The sequence below is a fragment of the Mycotypha africana genome (genome assembly GCF_025528875.1).
Source record: "Mycotypha africana strain NRRL 2978 chromosome Unknown BDF20scaffold_2, whole genome shotgun sequence".
Lineage (NCBI taxonomy): Eukaryota > Fungi > Mucoromycota > Mucoromycetes > Mucorales > Mycotyphaceae > Mycotypha > Mycotypha africana.
The window spans coordinates 1078758-1104311 of record NW_026515726.1 but is presented as its reverse complement, the minus strand read 5'-3'; the positions used below and the strand labels follow the sequence as shown (position 1 = coordinate 1104311).

The 25554-nt window shown below is 37.2% G+C and overlaps 9 protein-coding genes across 9 annotated transcripts; 6 read left to right on the top strand and 3 right to left on the bottom strand.

Annotated features, from left to right (window-relative positions):
* Positions 1-62: 62 nt before the first annotated feature.
* On the top strand, positions 63-1338 carry BDF20DRAFT_904659 (ATP synthase F1, gamma subunit; the record flags this gene model as incomplete). Its single annotated transcript, XM_053083061.1, has 4 exons — positions 63-112; positions 188-228; positions 338-469; positions 674-1338. The coding sequence occupies 4 exons, from the start codon at positions 63-65 to the stop codon at positions 1336-1338; spliced, it is 888 nt and encodes a 295-aa protein (XP_052939022.1).
* A 3029-nt stretch (positions 1339-4367) lies between these two features.
* On the top strand, positions 4368-4791 carry BDF20DRAFT_813533 (uncharacterized protein; the record flags this gene model as incomplete). Its single annotated transcript, XM_053076887.1, has 2 exons — positions 4368-4533; positions 4607-4791. 2 exons carry the CDS (start codon positions 4368-4370, stop codon positions 4789-4791), a joined length of 351 nt encoding a protein of 116 aa, XP_052939021.1.
* Positions 4792-8507: 3716 nt separating this feature from the next.
* On the top strand, positions 8508-9896 carry BDF20DRAFT_815512 (kinase-like domain-containing protein; the record flags this gene model as incomplete). Its single annotated transcript, XM_053077085.1, has 4 exons — positions 8508-9055; positions 9126-9201; positions 9266-9578; positions 9655-9896. The coding sequence occupies 4 exons, from the start codon at positions 8508-8510 to the stop codon at positions 9894-9896; spliced, it is 1179 nt and encodes a 392-aa protein (XP_052939020.1).
* A 3806-nt stretch (positions 9897-13702) lies between these two features.
* BDF20DRAFT_910231 (uncharacterized protein) lies at positions 13703-16087 on the bottom strand (the record flags this gene model as incomplete). The annotated part of the gene is made up of 2 exons (XM_053083686.1): positions 13703-15832; positions 15902-16087. 2 exons carry the CDS (start codon positions 16085-16087, stop codon positions 13703-13705), a joined length of 2316 nt encoding a protein of 771 aa, XP_052939019.1.
* An 872-nt stretch (positions 16088-16959) lies between these two features.
* On the top strand, positions 16960-17769 carry BDF20DRAFT_851434 (uncharacterized protein). Its single transcript, XM_053080021.1, has 2 exons — positions 16960-17398; positions 17537-17769. Exons 1-2 carry the CDS (start codon positions 17122-17124, stop codon positions 17620-17622), a joined length of 363 nt encoding a protein of 120 aa, XP_052939018.1. The 5' UTR covers positions 16960-17121; the 3' UTR covers positions 17623-17769.
* Positions 17770-19495: 1726 nt separating this feature from the next.
* Positions 19496-20143, top strand: BDF20DRAFT_798484 (uncharacterized protein; the record flags this gene model as incomplete). Its single annotated transcript, XM_053076318.1, has 2 exons — positions 19496-19516; positions 19604-20143. Coding segments are annotated over 2 exons (561 nt in total), but the record flags the coding sequence as incomplete, so codon positions are not given.
* Positions 20144-20887: 744 nt separating this feature from the next.
* On the top strand, positions 20888-22304 carry BDF20DRAFT_904657 (WD40-repeat-containing domain protein; the record flags this gene model as incomplete). The annotated part of the gene is made up of 5 exons (XM_053083060.1): positions 20888-21021; positions 21119-21283; positions 21361-21436; positions 21503-21712; positions 21783-22304. 5 exons carry the CDS (start codon positions 20888-20890, stop codon positions 22302-22304), a joined length of 1107 nt encoding a protein of 368 aa, XP_052939016.1.
* Positions 22305-22485: 181 nt separating this feature from the next.
* Positions 22486-24269, bottom strand: BDF20DRAFT_851423 (uncharacterized protein). Its single transcript, XM_053080020.1, has 6 exons — positions 23895-24269; positions 23776-23829; positions 23484-23698; positions 23270-23410; positions 22993-23192; positions 22486-22932 (listed from the first exon to the last, which is right to left on the bottom strand). The coding sequence occupies exons 1-6, from the start codon at positions 24019-24021 to the stop codon at positions 22560-22562; spliced, it is 1110 nt and encodes a 369-aa protein (XP_052939015.1). The 5' UTR covers positions 24022-24269; the 3' UTR covers positions 22486-22559.
* Positions 24096-25389, bottom strand: BDF20DRAFT_904655 (RNA ligase-domain-containing protein; the record flags this gene model as incomplete). Its single annotated transcript, XM_053083059.1, has 4 exons — positions 24096-24322; positions 24398-24659; positions 24726-24986; positions 25087-25389. 4 exons carry the CDS (start codon positions 25387-25389, stop codon positions 24096-24098), a joined length of 1053 nt encoding a protein of 350 aa, XP_052939014.1.
* Between the last annotated feature and the right edge of the window lie 165 nt (positions 25390-25554).

The window sequence follows — 25554 nt, the reverse complement described above, 5'->3', positions numbered from 1 at the left end:
TATTGGAATTGCTTTCTTTTTTTTTTTCAATCAACCTTTAGAATACTATAGATATCAGTGTCATGTTGTTCACTATCTCTCGTGTTGCTCGCCCTGCAGCTGCTCCTGTCAGGTACTATATAGCTGAATTAAAAAAGGTTGTGTCATTTAACATTTAGCAACAAGCTTACCGCTCACTCCATTTTAGCAAGGCCATTCAAGCTCGTAACATGGCTACCTTGAAAGAAAGTAATCTGTCAGCCCACAATGAGATATAGCATAAAAAATACAACAATCGAACGTTACTTAGAAAACTCATAACACTATACATCCTATATTTTAATTTGTACAAATGTAGTTCAGCAACGTTTGAAGTCTGTTCAAAATATTGAAAAGATCACCAAATCTATGAAAATGATTGCTTCAACTAAGGTTAGCAAGGCTCAACGTGGTATGGAATCAGCTCGTACTTTTGGTGAATCTTCTAACGGTAAAGTGTCAACTGAAACATAAAAACACTATACGTTGTTGGAATGAGGTTTATAGTTAGTGAAGCTTGAAGGGGGCTGGATTCTTTTCTCAAACAGAAAATGCGGGGAAAATTCTCCCATGGAAAAGATCAGAAATAAACTAATCAAATTTTCTATCTTTATATTATGCTTATACATACAACACCCTATTAATGTTTATATAGCTCTTTTCCAAAATGCTGAAACTAAGGCAGCCACTGATGGCAAGATCCTTTACATTGCTTCTTCTTCTGATCGTGGTCTCTGCGGTGGTATTCATTCCAGCATTTCCAAAGCAACTCGTCGTATTGTCAGCGAAAACCCTGCCTCTGAAACTGCTCCTCTTGTCATTCTTGGCGATAAGCCCAAGGCTCAACTCAGCCGTGTTCTTCGTAACAATATCGTTTACAGTTTCAATCAAATTGGCAAAGGTCTTCCTACCTTTGAAGAAGCCTGTTCTGTTGTCGATACTATTCGCGCCAACGGTGATGTCGACTTCGACTCTGTCAATATTATTTATAACAAGTTCAACTCAGTTGTCTCTTATGAAGCTGATGTCATTCCTGTCTACTCTGAAGAGACCTTCAAGGCCTCACCCAACTTCTCTGTTTATGAAATCGAAGATGATGTGTTGGCTAACTTGCAAGAATTTACTTTTGCCAATGGTGTCTATTGGGCTATGGTAGAAGGCCATGCTGCTGAAATGTGTGCTAAGCGTGCTGCTATGGAGAACGCTACAAAGAATGCTGGTGAAATGATTCAAAAGTTGACAATGACTTTCAACCGTGGTCGTCAAGCCGTTATTACCAACGAATTGATTGATATTATTACTGGTGCATCTGCTCTTTAAAAGGATCGTGTTATTCAGAATTAAAAGAAAGGGTAGTTAAATCATTAAGACTAACGAGAAGAACCTTTTTTTTAAAAAAAATTAATTATTTTTATTATATGAATCTCCATTTTTCTATATGAAATTGGTGTGGAAGGAAACTTAAGAAAGCAAGTGGTCTATATCTAAAGGTCATACTTTCTTCATCTATAATTTAAACAAAAGGATATGTCTGAACTTTCTTTGTATAAAAGCTAATTGTACTACAATTTTATAAAGCATTCATGGATGTTTTAATTGAGAGTCTGATTTTTGACTATATGGATATATGGATAATTTGATTAAAGTATGAAATGTCCTTTGAGATACCTTTACAATGGTAGATTGCTAGATAAATGTTTCCTTATCTTATCTATTCTCAATAATCTAAAAATGTAATTACTGGAAAGAAAGCAACCCTCAGATAATAATTATGCAACAAATTTTGTTGGCTTGGAACAAATAACCCGGTTAGAGCTGGAATTAATCAGAAAGCGTTCTTTGAGTTTTCCACAGAAAGCAGTATGGCCTTTGGGCTACTTAACGCCAATAGTTCGATTGACTAAATAACATAATTCTATAATCAGAGGTCTTTAGAGATTGAAGCCTATCAGTAACGTTGGAAGTAACAACTAGTATGGAAGGGTGCGACCGTATGAACGAGTGCTACTTTTACGTTGTACGTCTGCTGCCATTTTCTGAATGTGAAAGTGAGCTTACTCCCTCATTTTACCTATGCCAGTAATAGTAGCCTTAGCGAATAATTCTGTGACAGGCTTTAATCCGTATTTTTAATTCTTCCTAAAAAAGTATAGTATATGTAGTTGAAGTAGGATGTCCAAATATACTCTGCATCACACAATACCCTAAGAGAACGTGGTAAGAACAAATGTAAACGAAGTCTGGAATGCCTTTGTTTCTCTTAAAATGACATAAATGAGAAATATTCGTTTAGAAATTGTAATAGACGAAATGCTTAAGGTGACTATGAATTCGGTATAAAATTTTGTGCGCTTCTCGTTGTATGAGCTTTCTTGAATACTGTACGCTCGAGCAGAAACAGAGCGATGGTGTGCAGCGTCGTATTTCACAGACGGTAAAGAGGAGTAGTGAATGAGCAAAGAAAAGGGGATTTACAGTTACACTAATCAATAAGCGTAATGCTGTTTAAAGTTAAAGGCAGTAAGATGATGATGTCGGCTCTTTACCAAATTTATCCTTTGAAAATGTGGATGAAGGAAAAGGCTGGATTCTTAACTATTGCGCATTACACAAGCAATATAAACCATAGGACAATCAGATATCCTGAATGCTTGTGGCGTTCAAAAAATTAAAATAGTGGTTTAGAGTGCCTGTACAAAAAACGCTGACGTAAAAATCCTGTACTAAACCTGGTAAAAATACATGTAGAATCATCACCCCTCTTTCCTACTATGCTAAGATCGCGGGTTGTGATCCTATTCTAGCAATGAAAGTCTACTTTACATTTCCATGTGAAGAGAACAAGATTTAAACAGGGACTTATGCTGAACTTTCTAGGGGAGTTAAGAAAGAAGAGTATCAAGTTAATGTCATCCGCATTTCTTTGAGGTTACAAAGTTACACTCGAGAATCTTACATGTGCCTGTTTGTTGTTCAGACACAATAAAGTATTGATCAAATGTCAATTGACAAAAAGAGTAGGTTTTACAACAAAAAGAAGGAGTTTATTCGCATAGTATTCTATTATACCACTAAGCTACAAAAGAAGCAACGAGCAGATTTATTTGTAATGATCAATTCTGCTAACTGATTTGAGACGTTCCAAAACTGCCATAAAATAAAGCTATATAAATTCAGTCGTTGTTCTTCTTCTCGCTTTCTTTACTTCAATATTACTTACATTCCTAGGACCCATTGTCTAATTTCTTTTAAACCACTATGTGCAGCATCCCAGTCTATCTGAACTATGATAATATATCCTCCTTCCATTTTGACCCAACACGTCACGAACAACCAGCAGCAAACCAAGTTCACCCGTCTATAAGGATGCAACGAATGCATACAGGTAAATCGTACAGAGTTATCTTTCGGTCGTCTATAATAGCAGTCGCTTATACAATTGTATATTAGATGTTATATCTCCTCCTTCTGTCATTACAAGCAGCAGCTTAAAAATGGCTCTATGTCAGCCTATTTTAGTAGAGCCTACATCGGACTTGACAACCTCTTATTATCATCATCAGTACCAGTATCATTATCAAAACCAGCATCAAGTCAATAATGAGAACACTTCAGAAATATCTTCGTTGGGTATACGTACACCGGATACTCAACAGCAATTTTTACAAATATGCCCCTCCACTACTACTGCCATAACGTCGACAATAAACATGTCTAACGATAACTTAATGATGCCTGCACTTTTTCCTTCGTCACCCACTCAGAGTACTTCTTGCACTTCTTCGGTAAGTCTTAATCCTGTTTATGTATCAACATCCAATGATGATGCACTGACATTAACTTACTCCTTTTCTGATTTTTTGCAACACAAATAATAGAACCAGATGATGTTATTACAAAAACGGTATTCCGCAGATTTCTCGGATAGTCATTTCACCTATTTCCAGCAGGTACAAGAACAACCTTATTACCAAAAAGATATTACCGATTCTCCTGCCGTTGCTATTATTCATGAAAATGACTACAGTTATCTTTGTCGATTATCACGCAAGCAATTGATCCAACGTATAGTCGAGTTAGAATCAGAAAAGATGCATTACCGAGGCTATAGTAGGAAAAATAGCAACGTGTCACCTAATCAAACACCCATTCCAGGCCTCGAAATAAATGAAAATGACAAAGAACGGGCGACGTTCGAAGTTGAACAAATAAAAGAAGATAGTGAAATAGACGAAGAAAAAGATACTACGACTATTAACTCTACCGCTGCTGTTCCTTCGCTTCCTTCTCCTGCTTATTCCTGTCATTGGCATGGGTGTAATGCCGTAGAATCGTCGTTAGAGAAGCTCATGAGTCATATTTGTCAAGTTCACGTTGGCAGCGGAAGAGCTTACTATACCTGTGAATGGAGAAATTGCGAGCGAGGCTCGCTGCGTCCATTTATGAAAAGACACAAGATACATAATCATATCAGAACGCACACTGGTGAAAAGCCCTTCATATGCAAAGTTTCAGGTAGCGTATACAGTACCATATCTTTATTTTTAACATATGTAATGATGATTAAAAATTGAGTTCACAATATTAGGCTGCCATAAGAATTTCTCTAGACCTGATTCTTTAACGTTACATATGAGAACGCACTCTAACCAACGTAACTATTTATGCTCTGCACCTGGTTGTGACAAAGCGTATTATCACTCAAGGTCATTGAGAAAGCATGTAAAAACATTTCATTTATCATTATTTTCTTCATCAAGAAAGCAGCAGTAGCAAATGGAAGCTTAATGAAAACAACGTCATATTTCACAACCACAAGTCTGGTGACATTCTTTCACATTATTATGCTCTCTATCTGTAATTGAAAAACAGCTTTCCTTTGCAGATGCCAAGTATGCTTATCTTTCACAATAATTTATACCCAACAATAAGTCCTTTCTACCATAATATGCCTTCTTTTTGTTCGTTTGTCATACCGATATCTTTATGATTATGCTACCGCTTTGTTATTTGTTACAAATAAACTTCCTTTTTCAAGAAAAAAATATGCACGTATCACACATATGAACAGATCCTTATACCTTTTTACTGGACTGGTGCTCTTAGCGCAAGACATCCTTTTTGAGAAACATGCAGAAGACCAAACAATAAAATCAGGGGCACTGTTCCTGAAGACAAGGCTCTGCCTATTCACTCATCAGGAGTACCTTTTTCGTGTACACAAGCTCGCCATATAAAATGTATAAACATGTGTTTGTTGCACTGTGAATGTGGTTATGTGTGCAGCAATGCGTTTCCGTTTTTGCTTTGATCATTGGCAGGACTCGCAAACTCTCCTGATTTCACTTTTTCCTCTCTTGTTCATAATATTTCCTCTTTTGTTCATTTGCCCTCTTTTCAAATTAATCGCTATTTTTTCAACAGCGTCTATAAACACTTTGAATGAACAATTTTCATTGCTAGTATATTCACAGCTATAACCATTATTACACAACTTTTCAGGGTAAAGTGAAAGAATTTAAGCTATGCATATTGCCGAATATAGAAATGAAATAATAAAAAAGAACGAAAAGATCATTGTATTCTAAACTGGTCTTTCTTCTTTCATTATCATGTTACAATTTATAATTGCTATCGTTTCTATTGATTGACTCTTCGACTTCAACTAAATATTAACTTAACCTCTATTTGCTTGGTTATAAAATTCTCTTTGCCTCAATAATAGGCTTTCAACACTCTACCTCAATGTCTTCTTCTTCAGACTTATTTGTGAATACAAATAAAGATGATTTGACTTTACCGTCTCATACAGCTATTACTACAGCTACTGAATCCATTTCCCCTATTACTCAGGAGAACGGCTCTTGGAATAAAATACAAACAAGCTATATAGCGAAAAGAAAGCATTTACAAAATGAACGCATGCGTCAGCTTAAAGAATTAGAAAAGCAAGTAATTGAGTCAACGCATTTGTCGGCTAGAAGAAAAGAAGAACTAGACATGACTTCGACTCGTCACAACAGTTACAGTTGTAAAGAAAAAGAAAACGACGATAATAAAGCTAATTTTAACAATTTTAAGGAAAGCAGCAGCTATAATTTTAAGGCAATAACAACATCAAATTCCTTATACAAATCTGAACGCAGATTAGATTTAGGAGATGCCACTTTAGAAGATCTTGAAGACCTTATTGCAGCTTCGGCAAAAAGATTGGCAAGTTATCGATTAAGAAACCAAAAATCATCTCAGCAGCAGCAAAATGACCCATCTTCCTCCAGTACAACAACAACGTTATTAAGCGACAATAAATGGAAAGATTTTCTGTCTTCCACGACACCATCGACGTCAGCATCCTCTTCTCCGCCCTCTGCCGCTTCCTCAACTTCTTTAGTAGAAGTAGTCGTAGCAGACAATAGAGAAAAGGAAAGAAGGACAATAAAGCCCGGTACTACGTCTTCTTATTCTAGGCTAAAAAGTATTTTCGAAAAAGATCAACCTATATCTACCTCCACCTCCTCTACCGTATTAAAAAGTAATAGCACCCTTTTGACACCGCCAACTGCAACCGCTACTACAATGACTAGCACAACAGAGCATAATAACTCCAGTAGCTTGTCGTCCTTTTCTTTAAATGACTTTTTATCCAACCATTTATCCTCTACATCAACTGCAAGCACTTCGCTGGCAACGATATCCCCAACTGCGTCTAGTATATCATCCTCTTCCTCTAGCATTATACCCAACACCATTGTCACTTCTTCTAATGCAGTAACAGTGGCCAGCCAACGAAAAACTGCAGAGACCAATATTCCGTCAAGAAGCTTAAGAAGGAGCAAACACAATCATGATTTAGTGGCATTTACAACACCCAAACAATCGAATCACTCTCCCACAAAACCAAACTCTTCCACAGTGTCGTCGTCACGTCGTACTTCGCAGCAACAACAATTGCGTAAGAAACCTATGAAACTATCTACAACAACCAGTACAGTTAACAACGATTGTCAGCAAAGCTTAGAAACATCCATATCCTCTGTTCGAAGCAGAAAGTTGAATACACTTGCGTCGTTAAAAAACCGTCAAAAGCAAGAGCAGCAAATCGAGAAATCTACAAGCACTGCCATTGCTCATAATAGCATTAGTAGCAGTAGTGCAATTAAAAAATCAGGCACAACTCTATACTCTTCCACATTAGGTAAAACGACGAATACTCAGCCTGATGGAGAAAGACGTAATAAAAAAAACTTGAGCATATCGACTAAAACGGCAAACCAGCAAGATCTATTTCATTCTTCAATATCTGCAGCGGGGTCGAATACACCGACCACCGCCATATATCCCAACCATAGTAGTATGACCACCGCTGCTCCTACTGCTGCTATTAACAATGCAACAGCAACAAGGCGCAAAAGGGGAAAGGTAGTTGAAACTATTAAAGCAAAAATTACGAAATAAAACCTTTAAGGGTTCTAAAGGAGAAAAACTAAGACTAAATATAAATTATAGACATTTACAGGTGGTTCAGCAGCATTGCAATGCACATCTTCTTCTTCTTCAATTGCACCTTTATCCTTACCACCTATGAAAGTGGAACCGTTGAATATCCCAGCCGCGCATCAGTATGTGAATAAACCAGCAGCAACTTTATCAAGAAACACCGCCAAAACGCCTACTCGTATACCTTTACCATCTTCTACTACCAACATCAATGGCAACAGCACTCTTTCCGTTACTACTACCCATAGATTTAATACCTCGACTACTAGCACCAAAAAATCGGACATGATAACAGAAGACAAATCATCGTTATTCAGTAATAAAAATTACCGACGATCTTTAAGGAAACCTAAATCCAACTCAACCATTACGAATAACAATGGCTGCCCTATGGCTTTCAAACTACAAGCTAGTCGATCCAACAAAAGTGCAGATGAAAATCATATTTTATCAAGGCATAAATCAATAACATCCAACTCATCCATCTCGTCTTCTTCCTCAACTGCTACTTCAACTAATACGCTCTATAATAAGTCAGCGTTAAACAGTAATGGTTCTGTAGGAGGTTTAGTGATTGGTAGTAATGATATGCACTCGAAATCAATTAAATCAAGTTTGGGTAAGTATTATCTCTGCTGTATCATTTTTTTTTTTTTTTTCATTACACTCACTTTTTATACTCTGGTTAAATTTTCACAGTTCCTTCGTCAACAATAACAACAAAGAAAAAGATTCCTACTTTACAAGAACGTTTGCAAGGACTAGTGGATGAAAGCAACAATAAGACATGGATGGAAAGAGAGTCTAAATATTCCAGTAACAATGGCAAGAGCGGAACAGCTCAATTCACTGACAAAAAAATTGTCCTGCGAGGTCAAGGAACCTCTACTAATGCTACTTCGACTACTTCTCCCGCTAATATGGATACCAGCAACAGTTATCTTCATCACCAACAATTAACGCCGAGTAGAAAAATCATGATGAGAGTAGCCATGACTCCAGAAGCTGCTCTTAAACTCTATCAATTCAATCTTACCGCTTATGAAAAGCAGGAAATATTTTCCTATGATCGAATTTATTTCGTAGGTCACCATGCCAATAAACGACCCATTGACGCACCAGCGACAGCATCGGGTAGTTCCACACCGCCTACCAACAATTATGGCTATGACGATGAGCGTGGCGATTATTATATCACTCTACGCGATCATCTGCAATACCGTTATGAAATTTTGGAATTAATGGGTAAAGGCAGCTTTGGTCAAGTGTTACGATGTTTCGATCATCGAACGGGTCAGAAAGTTGCGGTTAAGATGATCCGTAATAAACGACGTTTCCATGCTCAAGCAATGGTGGAAGTTAAAATTCTGGAGAACCTGATATGTTGGGACCCTGAAGATCGTTATCATAATGTTAGAATGACGGGAAATTTCTTGTTTAGAAATCATTTGTGTATTGTATTTGAGTGTCTCAGTATGAATTTGTATGAGTTTATTAAGAGTAATAATTTCCAAGGTTTCAGCATGGGATTAATTAGAAGGTATAGAAATGAAAATATAAAGAAAGAAAAATAAGTCAAATTGGTAATTAATCATTCAATCTCATGCTAGGTTTGCTATACAATTGTTGAACTCATTGACATTGTTACAGAAGCACAAGTTGATACACTGCGACCTAAAGCCAGAGGTAATAAACACACGAAGCAAAGAAAAGAACTGTAGACCTCTAACATTTAAATCATGTCTATTAGAATATTCTCCTTAAGCATCCTACAAAAAGTGCAATAAAAGTAATTGATTTTGGCAGCTCTTGCTTGGAAAACGAAAAGGTTTACACCTATATTCAAAGTCGCTTTTATCGATCACCAGAAGTTATCCTGGGCATGAACTATGGATTGCCTATTGATATGTGGAGTTTAGGCTGCATTTTAGGTGAATTGCATACTGGTTACCCCGTGTTTCCTGGCGAAAACGAACAAGATCAATTAGCATGTATCATGGAAATACAAGGTATTCCAGAAATGTACATCATAGAGAAGAGTAGTCGAAGAAAACTGTTTTTCGGTAAGAATGCGAAAGTGGCTTCACCAATAGATAGTGTATGACACGTAAGAACTGAGACTATTTATTTTTCTCCTAGACTCACAAAATAATCCACGTATTCAGCCTAATTCCAAAGGAAGAAAACGAAGGCCTGGTACGAAACCATTGGCACACGCTTTAAAAGCGAGTGATGAGGATTTCATCGACTTTGTGGACAAATGCTTACAATGGGATCCTGATCAACGTATGAGACCAGACGAAGCATTAAAGCATCCATGGATAATGAAATCTGCCTCTACCAAGAAATATTCTATCAGCAACTTGTCGGCCACTCGATGAATTGATTGAGAAGTATACGCTGAATACACACTAGTACTTCCTATGGACAACTACTGTTCGTAATACTTATTTGTAATTATTGATAAGATATCATCGACAATAATGATAGCAATTATATATATACATTTAATCTTTACATTAATATCTTCGCTAATTAACGCCCAATGGCATTTGTTCAAATTCCTCTGATATATACCATCCTAAAAGCACTTTTCATGCTATATCCATGTAGATATACCAACTCAAGTGCATTTTCTAGCACGATATTGAAAGTTTGAAAATGGCGAATGGATGGCTACTATCGACAATTATTCGATGGGTAATGAGAACAATAAATCTATTATAGATTGGAAAAGCTCTTGGTAAAGCAAAAGATTTACATATACGAAAGAATCACTCTTGAGGAAATATATGATTCCATATTTAACAGTTCAACCATCAAAACATTGTAACCGTGATGAAAGTAAAGATAAAACTAATACATTACAACTGTAATATTGTCACAAGGCGTCAGCGTCGATTCTGATTGTTCTTTTTGCATTGCATTTTAAAAATGTTTCCATCTTTAATTAATTGCTTCGTTAACTACTCTCTTTCTATAATTCTTGCTATTCTGGTTCTTCTGACACGAAATGAATACCTATACAGCGGCTTTTCATAATGAAATCAAATATATATTGTCTCATTGGGGGTAAAACCACTATTTGTTCAAAATCAACAACAACTAGAAAGCATCACAGTTCATAGCTAAACCATAAATCACGTTTGTTGAATTTACTCTTTACGAGACTGTTCCAATTTAACTTGTATTAAAGAAGCCATACCTCTGTACTTGTTTCGCAGGGATGACGCTGCCTTGCGGATGATAGCTTATAGTAAAGTGCAAGTTCCACTCTCTTTCCATTCAAGAAAATTGACCACCTTACTGAGTTTTAGGACTTTTCGTAAAACATAATGTGTGATAAATTGCGCATCTACATACCAACAGTAAGGCTATATCTGCCTTGCTGTTATTTGTTCCTTTTCGAAAGTGTAATAGACTTTTTCAATTGTACTAGTAAGATTTGCACAAAAGATAATTATATCTTTTTTTTTCTCTTTTTTTTTTCATTTACTATTTGAATTATAATATAAAAAAAAGGTGTTGATGTTCTAGCCTACTCTCTAGCAGAGAAGTTGCCCAGGCAGCCCCCACGAGGAGAGACATCAACATGGCTGCCCATGGGGCTGGTTGACATTAACCTTATGCTACCGGCTTACGAGGAACCGACAGACACCTATTTCAGGCAAGTGGCAACAACCAGCATTACACATGAATAGAAGGACCATTATGATACAATAGGAGTACTAGGCCCATCTACACAGAGGAAACCAATTTAGAAATCAAAGCTACTGCAACATTTGTGCTGAGCTGATTTCTGAGTGAAGAAAAAAGAAGCGGAAATTCAGAAAAATGAGCGTCTTTATATACTTTTTAAAAACAATTGTAACTCCTTTTAAATGACTGCTATTTAACCAATAGAAGTCATAATATGTGTATCTCCTATTTAATTATTGATAGACAGTCTCTGCATTTCGGAATTGAACCATTTGAATGAGTGGAGTACACGCAATAAAGGATATTCCCAGTTTTTTGTAAACCAAATTGCCAATGAGAGTCGACAGTAACTCTGTCTATCCAACATAGCCAACAATTTATGCAATTTGAAAGCTTATTTGTTGTATTGTCTAACTCAATCGACATACTTTAAAGCAATTAAAATAGTGTTCTAAAATAAAGGGCACTAATCTTTGCATGAATTATGTAGTGCTGGCTCACTTACGCCAAAAGAATCACGGTGAAGCAAGCATTAAATTACCTTACTTCAAAAGACATCATTAATTACACATCAACAGCTTCACTATCGAAGCAGGATGTTATTGTTGCGATAGATGGGCAGCTTTTACAACACATTAAAAGAATAGAAGCAATAGGGAAACGATCAAATCGTCTGATCTTTTAGCATCATCCAAGCATTGAGCGTGTTAAGGTTCAAATGTCAGTAACCTTTTTTTTTATTAGAAAGATCCGCGCTCCACCAACCGCAATAAACTTTTCAGAGTCAACGGAAGGCAGACCCTCTGATTTCCTACAACACCAATAACAACAAATAGCAGTATCGTCACTGTTCACTGACAGTTTAAAAACAATACTCAAATAGCTCTTCCATGCAGCGGGCAATTGAGAAAGAAGAAACCTTCATTGAATATCATTTATTGCAGCACCAGGTGTCCTTCATTGGTCGTTCAAACTTTCTCTCAACCCTTTGAATTGATCAGCCTGCTTTTTGTCGCAGCTGAGGCTTGATATCTAATATATAGAGTTCACAACAACTAATATCAAGGGATCAATAATGCTTTCTGAAAAGATATACTGCTGCTGTAAGGGTTTGTGAAACTATTTCAGCCCGCACTTAACGTTTGGCTTAGATAGGTAGTTGGATTGATGATTATCTGATGACAATAAAAGAACATATATGAACTCCAAAACATTTCTGTAGTTAGCCTAAACGGCCTTCTCTTCACATTATTTACCTTTACTATTATGACTTTAACTTGATTACCATATGAGTTCCTCAAATCACCCATGCTTGATTGAGAAGTGCCTTTAACGTACTCATTAAGATACTGTATTGTTCGTCTCAGATCTGATTTAATTGTCATAGTATTGATTATTATTATTTCAATAGATTATAAACTCAAATATATGCATAATTACCTTTAAAAGTTGCGCTGGAGTTGTACAATGCTGGTTTTTATTGATGATCGGTTTATTCATTGGCTTAGTAATGGTATAAAAGAGTCAACGTCCCTCTCCATATTATTGTTGTCCAATCGTCCATATCAAGCTGATAAATGACTACCCATTATGTTGGTAGTGACTGAACATATGACAGCAAGTTTTGGACGAACGCTGAAAACTGTATTTAAGAAAACTGTAATCCAATGGAACGCTTTCATTGCAAAAGTCCTCAAAATACAACACTGGTTTTAATTTTCGATGCTATACAGGGATAATTCTACCTGTCAGCCCGTGGTAAGCTAAGCATCTTTTCGCAGACATCCTCCTGTGATTTTTTTAACGATGATCTCCAACTCTACTTCGTCGCCCCTTTTATATGCTACAAAGCCATTTCAATCTCCTTCGATACGCCACTAACTCAAATCGGCAGGAATTGTAGTTTGGTTGTTTGGATTGTTACAAAAAAAAAATTCATATCTGACTGCTTACTTTCTCGGAATAAGTTGTAAACATAAGCTATCAATGGCATGCAGTGCATTTAGCAATAAGCATACAAGCTTTCATTAAAATAACCTTTTTAAAAGTTGTATTTTTTAAGGAATGGAAGAAGCATGTGAAATAAGAAAACATTTGGATGAAATTTCGCGAGAAGCCTTCATTTGTGAAAGGTCAATACGACCAAAATTTTAAACTGGCATTCTTTCCCTAACATTGTTACGCTATCGTTTCTTTGAATAAGAGAAGTCAAAAACTGGTATAAACCTGTGTTTAATTAATACTAACCATAGATGGAGAATAAAACATTAAAAGAAGCCACCTCTGGTTTTCAAAGGTAAAAGAGAGGTGAACGGTTAGAGAGAAACGATTATGGTATAACATAAATACGTGGAGAACAATTTTTTATGGAAAGTGTGCCTATTTGAATAAGCCATGTTGTGTACACTGAGGACAATGAATCGCCTTTTACTCCATCATTGCCAAGGTCAGGATACTGAAATCTTTCGGTACTTATCCACTTTTCGTCTTACTTGACAATAATGAATTGTTGATTTCCTACGACCTCCACTAAAGTTGTCGATGAATTATGATGACTGGTAGCACTGCTATTGTCTGTCAGTTTAGAGATATGACTATGCTTATTACCTCTTTGCCTTTGCTGTTGCTGAAAAGTCCATCTCTTATGTATACTGCTAGTATTAGTGGCTGGCACAAATATGCTGGACTTTCGCTTTAGAGCTTCTGTCTGTATAATTAACCTCTTTGTCTTTTCTTCCTCTTCTCTCTCGTCCAAATCAAATAACTCAACTGATCCCACTTTTGCCGCAGCCATTTTCCGACGAAAATGTAGCACTTGTTTGAATAGAAATATGATATTGGGTGCATTTGATGCAAAAGCCGTAAATTTCAAGTGAGACATGAAGCTGTAATAGCTGCAGACAGCCACCACACGATCTCTACAGAACCGGTCAATAGGCAACCAATACTCTTCTTGTTGCTTTATCTGCTGCTGCTGCCTGCTGCTACTGTTACCATTGATAATGTTGGGTAACTTCAGCCTAAACTCGCATGGTCTTAACATGTTACAACATGCACACTTGAATTTTGGAGGCTGTTGTTGTTGTTGTTGTGCCTTAAAATTTACCTCATCATCGTGCTCTCTCAATGCATTCATATTACCGATAGAAGTCGTTAAAGGAGAAGGATTATCACTGGTCCTGGATTCCGAAGCTGTCTGCGTATAAGAATAATTTCGATGATAGGTCCAATACTGTATGTCACATTCGTTCTTCAAAATGGCATCTAAGAGTCTTCTTTTAAACCAACCCGATCCCCACCACCAGCTCTTCTGTGAGAATTGCTTGCTTGAATTGAAAAACAAACAAGGTTCGACATCTTCTGAAAATACTCGCTTGGCAAAGGGTGTAGAAGGTATTAGTAGGTCATTCTTTGCATCACATAAAGTGTTTAAATGGTCTTTGAACTCCTGCAGCATAATCCCGTCCAGTCGTATGACATTTGTTTGTGTCGCGTTTGATTCATTGCTGTACCATGCTAAAGAGCTATCATGCCTATTAGTATTGCTGCTACTGTCAGATAAGGAAGACTGCGTGACTGCAGTTGATGTCGAAGAAAAGGATGATCGTTTCTGCTGATGATATCGCTGATGGAAAGAAGCACGTCTTACAGATGCACAACTGGTTAGGTTGGAGCTCTGGTGAACTGTGGAGTCTAATTCTACTAATAATTCCTTCATTTGTTTAAGTCTTTCTCCGCGTACATTCCATGCATCTACCATTTGAAACAACTTCCCCTTTAAGTCACGGTCCAACTGTATCAGCTCTTTCCTGTTATTCATTTCGTCCATTAGCATTTCGTTCAGATAAGTAAACAGTGAACATGTTATAACTTCGACATCATGCTCTAATTCCAATTTGTCTTGTTCGATCAATAGACGAGTTTGCTCTTCGTCGTTTAAGGCGGAAGCGAGAGAATCAAGATCCCTTTTGAGAAAGGCTTGCTTCTCCACTTGAGCGTCGAGTTGAGATAATAATTGTTTGCAATTCGTGCAAAATGAAGAAAAGGAGTTGACCCGTGCTGATCTTGTTGTGGTGGCATCGACCACTTCCTCAAGCTCCTTTGGAACGGACATAGAACTTGAAGAAGGTAAGGTAAACGATGATTCTGTGTATATCGAAGAGAGTTGCATATGTTGCTCCTCAGAGTGTCTTAATGATGATGATTGGAAGGATGAAGCAGTGGTGGTACTAAACGATGCGGTTAAAGAATAAGGCAGTAGCTCCTCCTCTGCGATATCACATGATTGGTTGGGATGATCGTTGTTGTGCTTTGTTATTGCTGTTGTTGTTGTTTCTTCGCTTAGTTCGTTCAGATAGAGTACAGATTCATATTGTGATGTTTGTTGCATTCTCAGGTAGTGAAGGCATAATCTTATGGTTGACTGTATATGCTCCGTGTTGGTCGATGATAAAGTATTATGATTTTCGCCTAATAAGTCGCCTAGTAAAGTGATTGCTTCCCGGCTATTGAATTCTGTTTTTGATAGTCTACTTGATAGATGTGTTATATAATCATCTTTTTGAGATAAGCCTGTTAACCATTCTTTTCTATCGTGTTCATATTTGCCGTAGATAGTCTGGAATGTTAGAAAAGGTTTTTCAGTAAGCAAAACTTCCCTAGATTGTTTGATATTGCTTTCTCTTACAGACAAATCATTTTCCAGTTCCACCACTCTGGATTCTAACTTAGAAATGATATCTTGTGCTTGTAACAAAAAAGGCAGAACATCTTTTTCGGTGAATTCTTTTGCTTCTGGTTGCTGCTCTACCCATGAACGGTCATCGTCCCACAACTGTGCTTCAAGACTAACTTCGCCATTTATAGCGGACATCTCTTAATTGCAATCTTAGAAATGGACTTTCAAGATTTCGGAGAAACTAAAGGGTATGAAAAATCTCAAAAAGAATTAAAGCCTTACAATTTAGTATTGTTAAATTGATTATGCTAGGGGTAATAAGGATAAGATAAAACGGATGATATAACCAAATGGTGTGAAACAAAAAAAAAAAAAAAGAAAAGAGCAAGATTATGAACAATTGGGAAAATTTTCCCTTCTATTGATAATGAAATTTTTAATGTGTGTGCAAGTGCATTTAACAATTAAAGCTTATATATACTTAGTTTCTAAGTAGCTGAAGATGATAGGAAAAGAGTGGAACATTTCCCCTGAGGCAAAGTGGAGTCGCAAGCTTATTTAGATGTCGGTTTGAATTTTTGTAATTGGGCAGCCATTTGATCCAAGTTACTTCTCTTGGCATAGACTAATATAACACGTCTTTCTATATATTTTGGATATTCACTACTCCTGTTTTTTTGCATTCAGTACACAACACTAGAGTAGGTAGCAATTGCAACTGTTCGTATATTACGTTTTCATCACGTTATTTTCGAAGGTAAATGAAGAACAATAGAATGGTACACCTTGCTTTTATAAATAACTTTTTCCATTGTCATACATTGCTTGTGAAAAAAGGCAAGTCTCATGCTGTTGAACTAAGAAAGGTGTGTGCGCACACCCTCTTATTTCACATATAACAGTTTGTGGGCGATCTTGCAAAAAGTTTTCCTTCATCATCTATTCTAATTGGTTGATCTAGGTTTTGTTAGACAACTTGGAAAATGCTTTACGTGACACATTGGAGACAGGAAATATTTTTTCTACATCAGATCACCGAGTACCCAGTTAAAAAGCCAAAGATGAGGATATCAAGCTTGTATTACTTTTATTTTGATATAAAAATAAACAACAACGTCTTCTTATCTTGCTGCAATCTTCTCTTTCTTTTCTCTTTCACTTTTCAGCTTATTTCTGTTTTCATCTCTTTCTCTCCTTTTCATTTACAACAAACGCACATTTATAGCAAAATGAAGTCTGTTATCGCTGCCATCGCTGCCATTGCTGCCTCTGTTGTCTCTGCTCAGCAAATTGTTACCAGCCAACCTACCACCAACCAAGTTCTCGTTGCTGGTACTACTGCTCAAATTGTTTGGAATCCTGTTGAAGGCACTATTGCTACCATTGATCTTCGCAAGGGTGATGCTTCTGCCCTTACTTTTGTTCAAAACGTAGCAACCAACGTTCCCGCTAGCACCGGTTCTTATGCTTGGAACATCCCTACTTCCATCGCTGCTGGCTCTGATTGTAAGTTCTTTAGTGACGCAAATTTCAAACGAAAAATTATGATAGACAGAAAAACCGGAAGAAAAAGAAGGAACTGAGTCAACCTCAAGACAACTTTTAGTCAACTTTATTAATAGCGTAAATCTTTCTCTACAATAGATGCACTTTCTTTCGGTCAAAGCCCCAATGTCAGCTACACTCCCTTCTTCGCTATTCAAGCTGCTTCTGGTAAGCGTTCAAATTGATAACAATTGAACCAATGTACGAAGTTACTAACTATCCGTAACCATTTAGGTGGTGCTTCCGCTAACACCTCTGCTTCTGGTTCTGCTGCTGCCTCCGGCACTGGTGCTACCGCTGCCGCCACTTCTTCCGCTGCCGCTACTCCTTCCGCTGCCGCTACTCCTTCCGCTGCTAAGCCTGCCGGAACCCCTGCTGCTGATGCTGTCTCTTCTGTCAACTCAAAGGCTTCTTCTGCCGCTGCTACTCCCACTAAGGCTGCCAGCTCTGGTGCTGCCTCCCCTACAGAAAGCTCTGCTGCTAACAAGAACGCTGCTGCTGTCGGCGTTGCCGCTGTTGCTGGTGCCGTTGTCGCTGCTTTGCTTTAAATCTGATATTACATATCAATACAGAAACAAAAGAAAATTCATTATTCTAATTAATTTATAATTCTTTTCTTCAAAATTCTACATTTTTTATTATGTTATTACGTTCTTTTTTTCCTTTAATTCCCATTATTAAGTTATACATACAATATATTTCAAGATGGTTATAACTCACTTGAGAAGTAAAACATCTCTATACACATTTTACAATTAGTATACACATTACCGAATGATGATACAATGTTTATTTGTGAATATGTGAGGTAAACTTTACTTCAATGTTCAACACTGTAAAATTATACCACAAACTCTTTTGCAATTGAACTATAGAATATAGTGTAACGTGCCTATGTTAAAATTTTTTGTACTACGTTGTCGTTGATGTAAAAATACTGTGGTGCAATATCGTCATTAAAAGAGCCCTACACGGCAGTAGCCTCATAAGGATCTTTGTTAAAAGAATAAGAGTGGTTGAGGTCAGTCTCATCATGAATATATTGTGAACTATCAATATACAAAGAGATTACAAGAGTCTTATAACATCCATAGCATCTCCTGTCTGATTTTTTAGCGGCTTGACAATTGCAGTTGACTGATCAAAAATGGCATAAGGTACGTAATGTCTGGATAACTGCCCAAGCTCGCTCTCATTGATTAAAAAAGAGTTATGGCCAGAACAGTTGTGTGTAATTATAAGATGCAAACATTTCGGGAAAATTAACTTCCGATGGAAGAATTATCCAAACAGACAGTATTGGAGCTTCCGCCTCAAATCATCCTGCTGAATGAGACTTTTACATGTATTCAAAAGCAACTGATAAAAAAGAGGGTGTCCCAGACACAGTAATTGATCAACATCGATATTTTACGAAAGTCGTTCCATATCAATTTTCAATTATATCCTTACTACAACTGAAGGTTTTATAACTCTATAATGCTCAACTTCATTATCAAAATGACACCCAATTAACGATTTTGATAGGTTATTACTGTAGGGTTTTGATTATTCTCCTCTTGACAAAGCACTAACATTACATTTTATACATGCTTTTAAAAAATTTGTTGTACAATGACTGGCAAAAGGCTGATATGGCTGGTTAATCATGTAAGCCAACTAAGTTGAGAGCTAGTTACAGTAGAAATTATAGAGGCTTATCGTCAGAAGGTGTTCGTGATCAAACTCACCATACCAAAAGGATGTACAAATGCCATCAACGAAATATCTGCTTAAGACTTTTAGGCTTCTTTTCATCATTCAAACTTGCGGAATTAAATTTTTGACGACCAATTTCCGGGCAATGCAGAAACATACAGACCAGCGTGCGAAGGGTGTTGTCTTACCTTTACTACAGTCAACATAAAAGACGGTTTATCAATACAAAAACTTTTTTCTTGGGCTTCCTTTTGCATCAAAACAAAACGCTTAATTCGTCAAGCCTCCAGTGTGCTTTATTACCACTTCTTTTTTTTTTAGAAAAAATCAAAAGAGTGCTTTGGATGCAAATAGATCTACATGGACGGTTACCTACAATCGGTATGCACATCTTAAATTTCAAGATTTATGTTTGTGCTAAAGTGTTTAATCTCTTTAATGCTGTTCAAATTCTAAACGGGTGCTTAGACATTCGTAGCTAATAGTTTACAGCAAAATATCAGCAGAAATAATGCCACTAACGCAGTAGCTCAGGTTACCAGAACCGTGCCTCACTTTCCTCCATCAAACAAAGATTTCAGTTGCACGGAAATACATACCCCAGATGGCATTTATCCTTTGTTACACGAAACTTTTTATGAGACAATTGCACCACAGTATAATATTGGCACAAGGGCAACAGTTGTTAAAGTAAAGGATGAGAATCAGCTGTACAATGGAACAATGACAACGGAATCATCTGAAGATGAAGGCTTAATTATGGGTGGATCGCTCTCCATAACACCTATCAAGTCGGCAGCTCTCCCTATCCCCAATGCGGCTTCGACAATCAAAATGTCGCGTACAGCAGTTCAACCATCTTCTGACTCTATTAGCACCAGTTTTAATCGTACAAATAATCCTGGACTCCAAATACTGACCTCTCCGCAGAAGCTGATGATACCGAACAATTCGAATGGAAACAGCGCAAGTCCTTACTCACCTTTCTCGCCGTCTTTCTCTGCAACATCAAACACTGGCTCACACTTACAGAATATCCCTCAATCACATCAAGTAGCCAATTCTTATCAACCACATCAGCAGTTTGCTTCTGGATCATATATGTTGAGCACATCTCATGATTTAGGCGGGTTTGCTGACTTGTCCGTCAGCCAACAAAGCCATGGCAATACTGAGCCACACATTTCGACTTCGTTTAATATCAACCATAACAGTGCACAGTCACATCACACTCAAACGGGTAGTGTAAGCTCTATCTCATCACTATTCGGTAGAGCTACTAACGTGACAAGTTCCAATATGATAAGTAGCAAATCCACTTCACAATTATCATCGTCGATAGCCCGTAGTATGGGTAACAGCTTCAGCTATAATAACAGTAGCAGCAGCGGCAGTAAACCCAAGAATCATTTAATGAAGACTAATTCAACCTTTGTGTTGAGGTTTCTAATCCATGAGAATTTGCAGAAGCTATTGACCACAAAAGGAGCCGACGATAATTTTTTATTTTTAAATATGGGCTCGAGTTTTATTTGGATGGATGCTAAGAATTCACCAAAGGAACCTTTATCAAGAATTATCTTTTCCAAATCATATCCTATCTGCCATGACATGAATGAAACAACACGCTGTGAAGATCATTTAGATTTCATCATTGGCTTCTCAACAGGTGATATCATATGGTATGATCCTCCAAGTTGTAAGTATGTCAGACTGAACAAAGGCGGTGCCATGGTCGCCTCACCTGTCACTATGATAAGATGGATTCCTGGATCGGAAGATTTATTCATCGCCATATTCAGCAATGGTACAGCTTTAATCATGGATAGAGAAAGAGATGATCAATCCTTCATTATACCCGAAGCATCATCATGGGAAAAATCAGAGTAAGTGCTTCCGGCATTGCCACCATTGCAGACGCAAGTACTATACAAAAAAGAGCGAAAGCAGCATGATAGGACTAATGAGTATCATTTTCTCTAGATTTCATGCTGTTCGCCCTCATAGAAGCTCTAAATATAATCCTGTTTCCTTCTGGAAAGTCAGTGAACGAGGTCTAACGGATATAGCGTTTGCGCCGGATGGTGTACATTTAGCAATTACAGGTGTTGATGGACAATTACGTATCATTGACTACAGAAACGAAAGGTTGGTTTTGACAGGATGAAAGAGTGAAAAAGTAATAGTACTCATCCACCCTTTCGTTCAAACTGTTTTCATTTTAGATTAACGGACATATTTTGCAGCTATTACGGTAAATTAAGCTGTGTCGATTGGAGTCCTGATGGTCGCTATATTCTGGTAAGTTTGATTTCTCGATTGAACCTTAAATTATTTTTTTTCTGAAACGTACTCTTCATTATATAGACAGGTGGAGAGGATGATCTTGTTACATTATGGTCGTTTAATGAAAAGAAAATGGTGGCACGGTGCCAAGGACATAAATCATGGGTTACAGGAGTCGCTTTTGACCGGTGGAGATGTGATGCTGAGACTTATCGTTTTGGTAGCGTAGGAGAAGATTGCAATTTAGTACTGTGGGATTTCTCTTATAGTGCGCTTCAAAAGCCAAAGCATGTAAGTTAACACGCATTTCATGAAATTAGATCGGAAAGGATACTCATAAATGTACATCCTCTTCGAACAGCCTCGAACAACAATACCAACAACATCCACAGCTCAATCCTTACCCCCGCCTACAATCGCACCAGTGGCAGCAACTACAGCTGAACCACCCGTTTCTGCTATTATACCCTCGCCAACATTTCCAAATCAAATGGAGCGTAAAAAATCTTTACGCAATCATAGACTGTTTCGTGGATTTTCAAGCTCTGACAGCAATACTAATAGCAGCAACCCTCTTTTTAGTACAAGTAGCGGCAATGGTTCTTCATTTAATCGGTTCAGAAAGAGATCATCAAGATCCAGCAACATATTCAATAATACTGGCAACGACTACCATGATGAAGTTTTAAGTGGCGATGCTTTTCAACAGCACGCGCCTGTAATGCATCCTGTCGTGAAAAAGAGTCAGGCAGCTATTTTATTACCCACCACTGTCAGAACAATTCATAGTGATCCATGTCTATCGTTAACATTCAAAGAAAATACACTGATAACTACTGATAGAAGAGGCAAAATTCGTACTTGGGGCAGGCCTCAAGGATGAAAAGGGTGAATCACCTGCGTATTCAAAATCCAATCGTTTGTAAATGTGACACATTAAGGATTTATCTCATCGCTAAAATTTATTGAATATACACAGCAAAAGAAAAAAGAAAAAAAAGGGGGGCTAAAGAAGCGGTATATATGTAGAAAAGAGTGTCTCTAACCTTTGAATAAATAGAGATTGTATGATATATACATGATGATTGGTTTACATCTATTAGTTACATGCGTTATAACATCAATAATCTGGTAATTATCAGTTTCTTTTTTTGAGCAATGTCAATTGAGCCGATACTGCTCGTTTCAAGAACATGGTGCTTGCTTCACAAATTGCCTCCACCAAATTGATTGCTTCCGGTTCCATAACAGCTTGATGATGTTTGTTCGCAAGTGCCAGCAATAACTGCATGGATGGTTTATCTTTGGGATTAGACTGTACAATAACTTGCAGCGATTTTAAAAGATCAAATAGTAGACTTTTTGTAAACACGATCAAAGGTTGTGAAGTGCATAAGCTATGAATAATTTGGAACGCTTCATTAGTCCATGGTCTCAGGAATTTACGTTCTAGGTGCGTAAACACGAATAAATTGCTTGTAAAATAAGTCTCTCCATCCGAAAGTATAGCTCTGAATTTTACTATTAGTATACGTACAGTGCGATATCAGATGGAGAAAAAAAAGACTTACTGAAGAATAGTAGTTTTATACAACGGATTCAATGCTTCAGATACTACTTTTGAAATCAATTCGGATTGAGGCTTTTTAAGTTCACTTTGAAATAACAATGGAAGGAGTAAGCCAAATACAACACATCTTCCGTTATTTTTGGCTACTTGAATCAAACTATTCACGAGCAATCTTGATGCGCTAGAAGTCAAAGTAGTTATCTATAACAAGTATTATGTTAATAATGAACTAGTATGACCACATAAAACAGCGTTGAGGACTACCCTCAAATAGAAACCTTAGTAAAAGCTGCTGCATGAACGAGTAGTATAGATGTAATGCTCGTCGCGTCTTGTCCGTCAGTTATTTCATTGAAAAGATCGGAAATTAAGTCATCTGACCAAGATTCGAACTTTATAGCTGCTACAATGGCTTCCAACTACACAGTACCCGCATAATACCGTAAAATTCAGCCAACATGCAATTCTAGTTGTTCTGAAGCAAGTAAATACCTTTGCATATGGCAAGTTCGCCAGTTTGCGTAAGGCTGTAAGTTTGTTTTGGTTTTGAATCTGTGAATTATTTGCAACGGTTAGCAATTGAAGTGATTCCAATAGCGAAGATAGATCGCCGACATCTTCCATAGAAACGTCGCTTCGCTGTCTAACTATAGATTCAGGTGTTTCTTTTGTTTGTGTTAAGTGTGGTCGGATTCGATCTTGCTCAACTTATATTGAAAGTTAAGGATAATCATGATGGCATTTAGCAAGTTAGATTTTTATACAAGCAATAATAAAAAGGATATTATAACAGGTTCAAGGCGTTCGGGTTCAGTTTTCTTCAACCAAATAGGCTGGACTATGGAAATAACTTAGACTCAGTTTATTTTGATTATGCTTTAGACAGTTGATGCCTTCCTGTACCAGCTTCTCTTTCACCCTTCACAACAAAAGCAGCTGTCAAACTTTCAGCGAATTGAAAACCTGGGTATAAGCCTAATAGTTTGTGTACTGATTCTATTTTGTCTCTTTTAAAATCTTCGATGGACATGTTCAACCGTTTGTAAGTTCTCAAATCATCGATTCAATTTAAAGGATTGAGAGGCATCGAAATCTTTTAATGTTTTATTCTTCGGAAATTTTCCCTTCATTCCAGAACTTTTCAAACTCCTGGCGAACGAAGATGATGCCTTTTTGAGCCTTATAATTCTTGAACCAGTCTGGATTACTTACAACGCGTTTCCGTAGCCATTCAATATAATACTGTGTTTTCTCATAATTTAATTTCAAAGTTTTTTTCGGTTCTATAATACGAACATCACCATCCTTGCTTTCTAACATGGCATTAGTGACTTCCCTATATTCTCGATATAGCAGGTATTTTTCATTCTTTATCTTGAACATGAAATCCTTCCCTTGCCGCTTACATCGAACAACGACACCTTCCACCTCTCTCTCCTTATATAACCCTATTTGCTGCATATTTTCTCCAAATTCTTTAACTTGAGAAATATTGTCAAACAGATGGTAGTCGATTGTATGAAATCCGAAATCTATAGCAACTTGTTGAACGGTAGAAGCGGGTAATGTGTTTAGATCGTGTGTGTTGTAATTGATACCATGAAGATATAATCCTCGATCTTTGCCGGTATAAGGGAGGATATGCTGTTCAAACTCATCGTCACATAACTACTCGCAAAAAATCATTGATTAGTATTTGTAGCCATTCATGTGTATCGAAGCATTAGACCATACTTCTGCTATCAAAGTAATTCGTTTATCGTATAGCCATTCTGCTAAATCCTTTTCAGTTTTCCCAACCAAAGAAAGGTGTCGTAGCAACCAATTGTAGCCTACACCACCGTGGGCAGTAGGATCTGTTTTTACAGCAGGAATTGCATGTTTAGAAGTTACAACTACTTCTGCAGGTGTTAAGGCAGCAATGAATATGATACATCCATTTTCTTTCGCTGTAATCTCATATGGCCCTTCTGTATCTTTAAACAACGCTGGCCACTTTTTTATTCAATAAAACAGAAATGAGCAATGAAGAAAATAACCAATGTTGTCAGCATAGGATAGTATGTCCACTCCGTTAAACTTGTTAAGCCCATACTTGCGTAAATCCAGTCTCCAATATATTGAAAAACTTATCATACCCACGTGCAACAATGTATTGCTGATCGTCGTTGGTCACTTGCGTAAAGAGACCTCTTGCCATGGTTGGGAAAGATGCATATTTTTTTCTATAAACGCTTTCGCGTACCGTCCAACTCGTCCAGATCTGACCGTTTTCCAATATGTAGTCTTTACATCGAAGCTCTTTTGGTAAATTGCTCTTTATTTCATAAAGCTCTTTAATAACCTCATCGTTACGTTCAGCATCAAAGTTGATGACGGGTATGTTTGCAATTGACATAAAGAGATTGTATGCCAAAAAATTTCGAGCCGCCCTTAGTGCCAAAACTCCCACAGTGTCGTTGTGTCAAAACAACTGTAAGAGAAGAATCCGACTCGAGAATACATTTATTTCACAAAAATTGCGGGAAAACGTCACGTGATATTATACCGCATAATCATATCC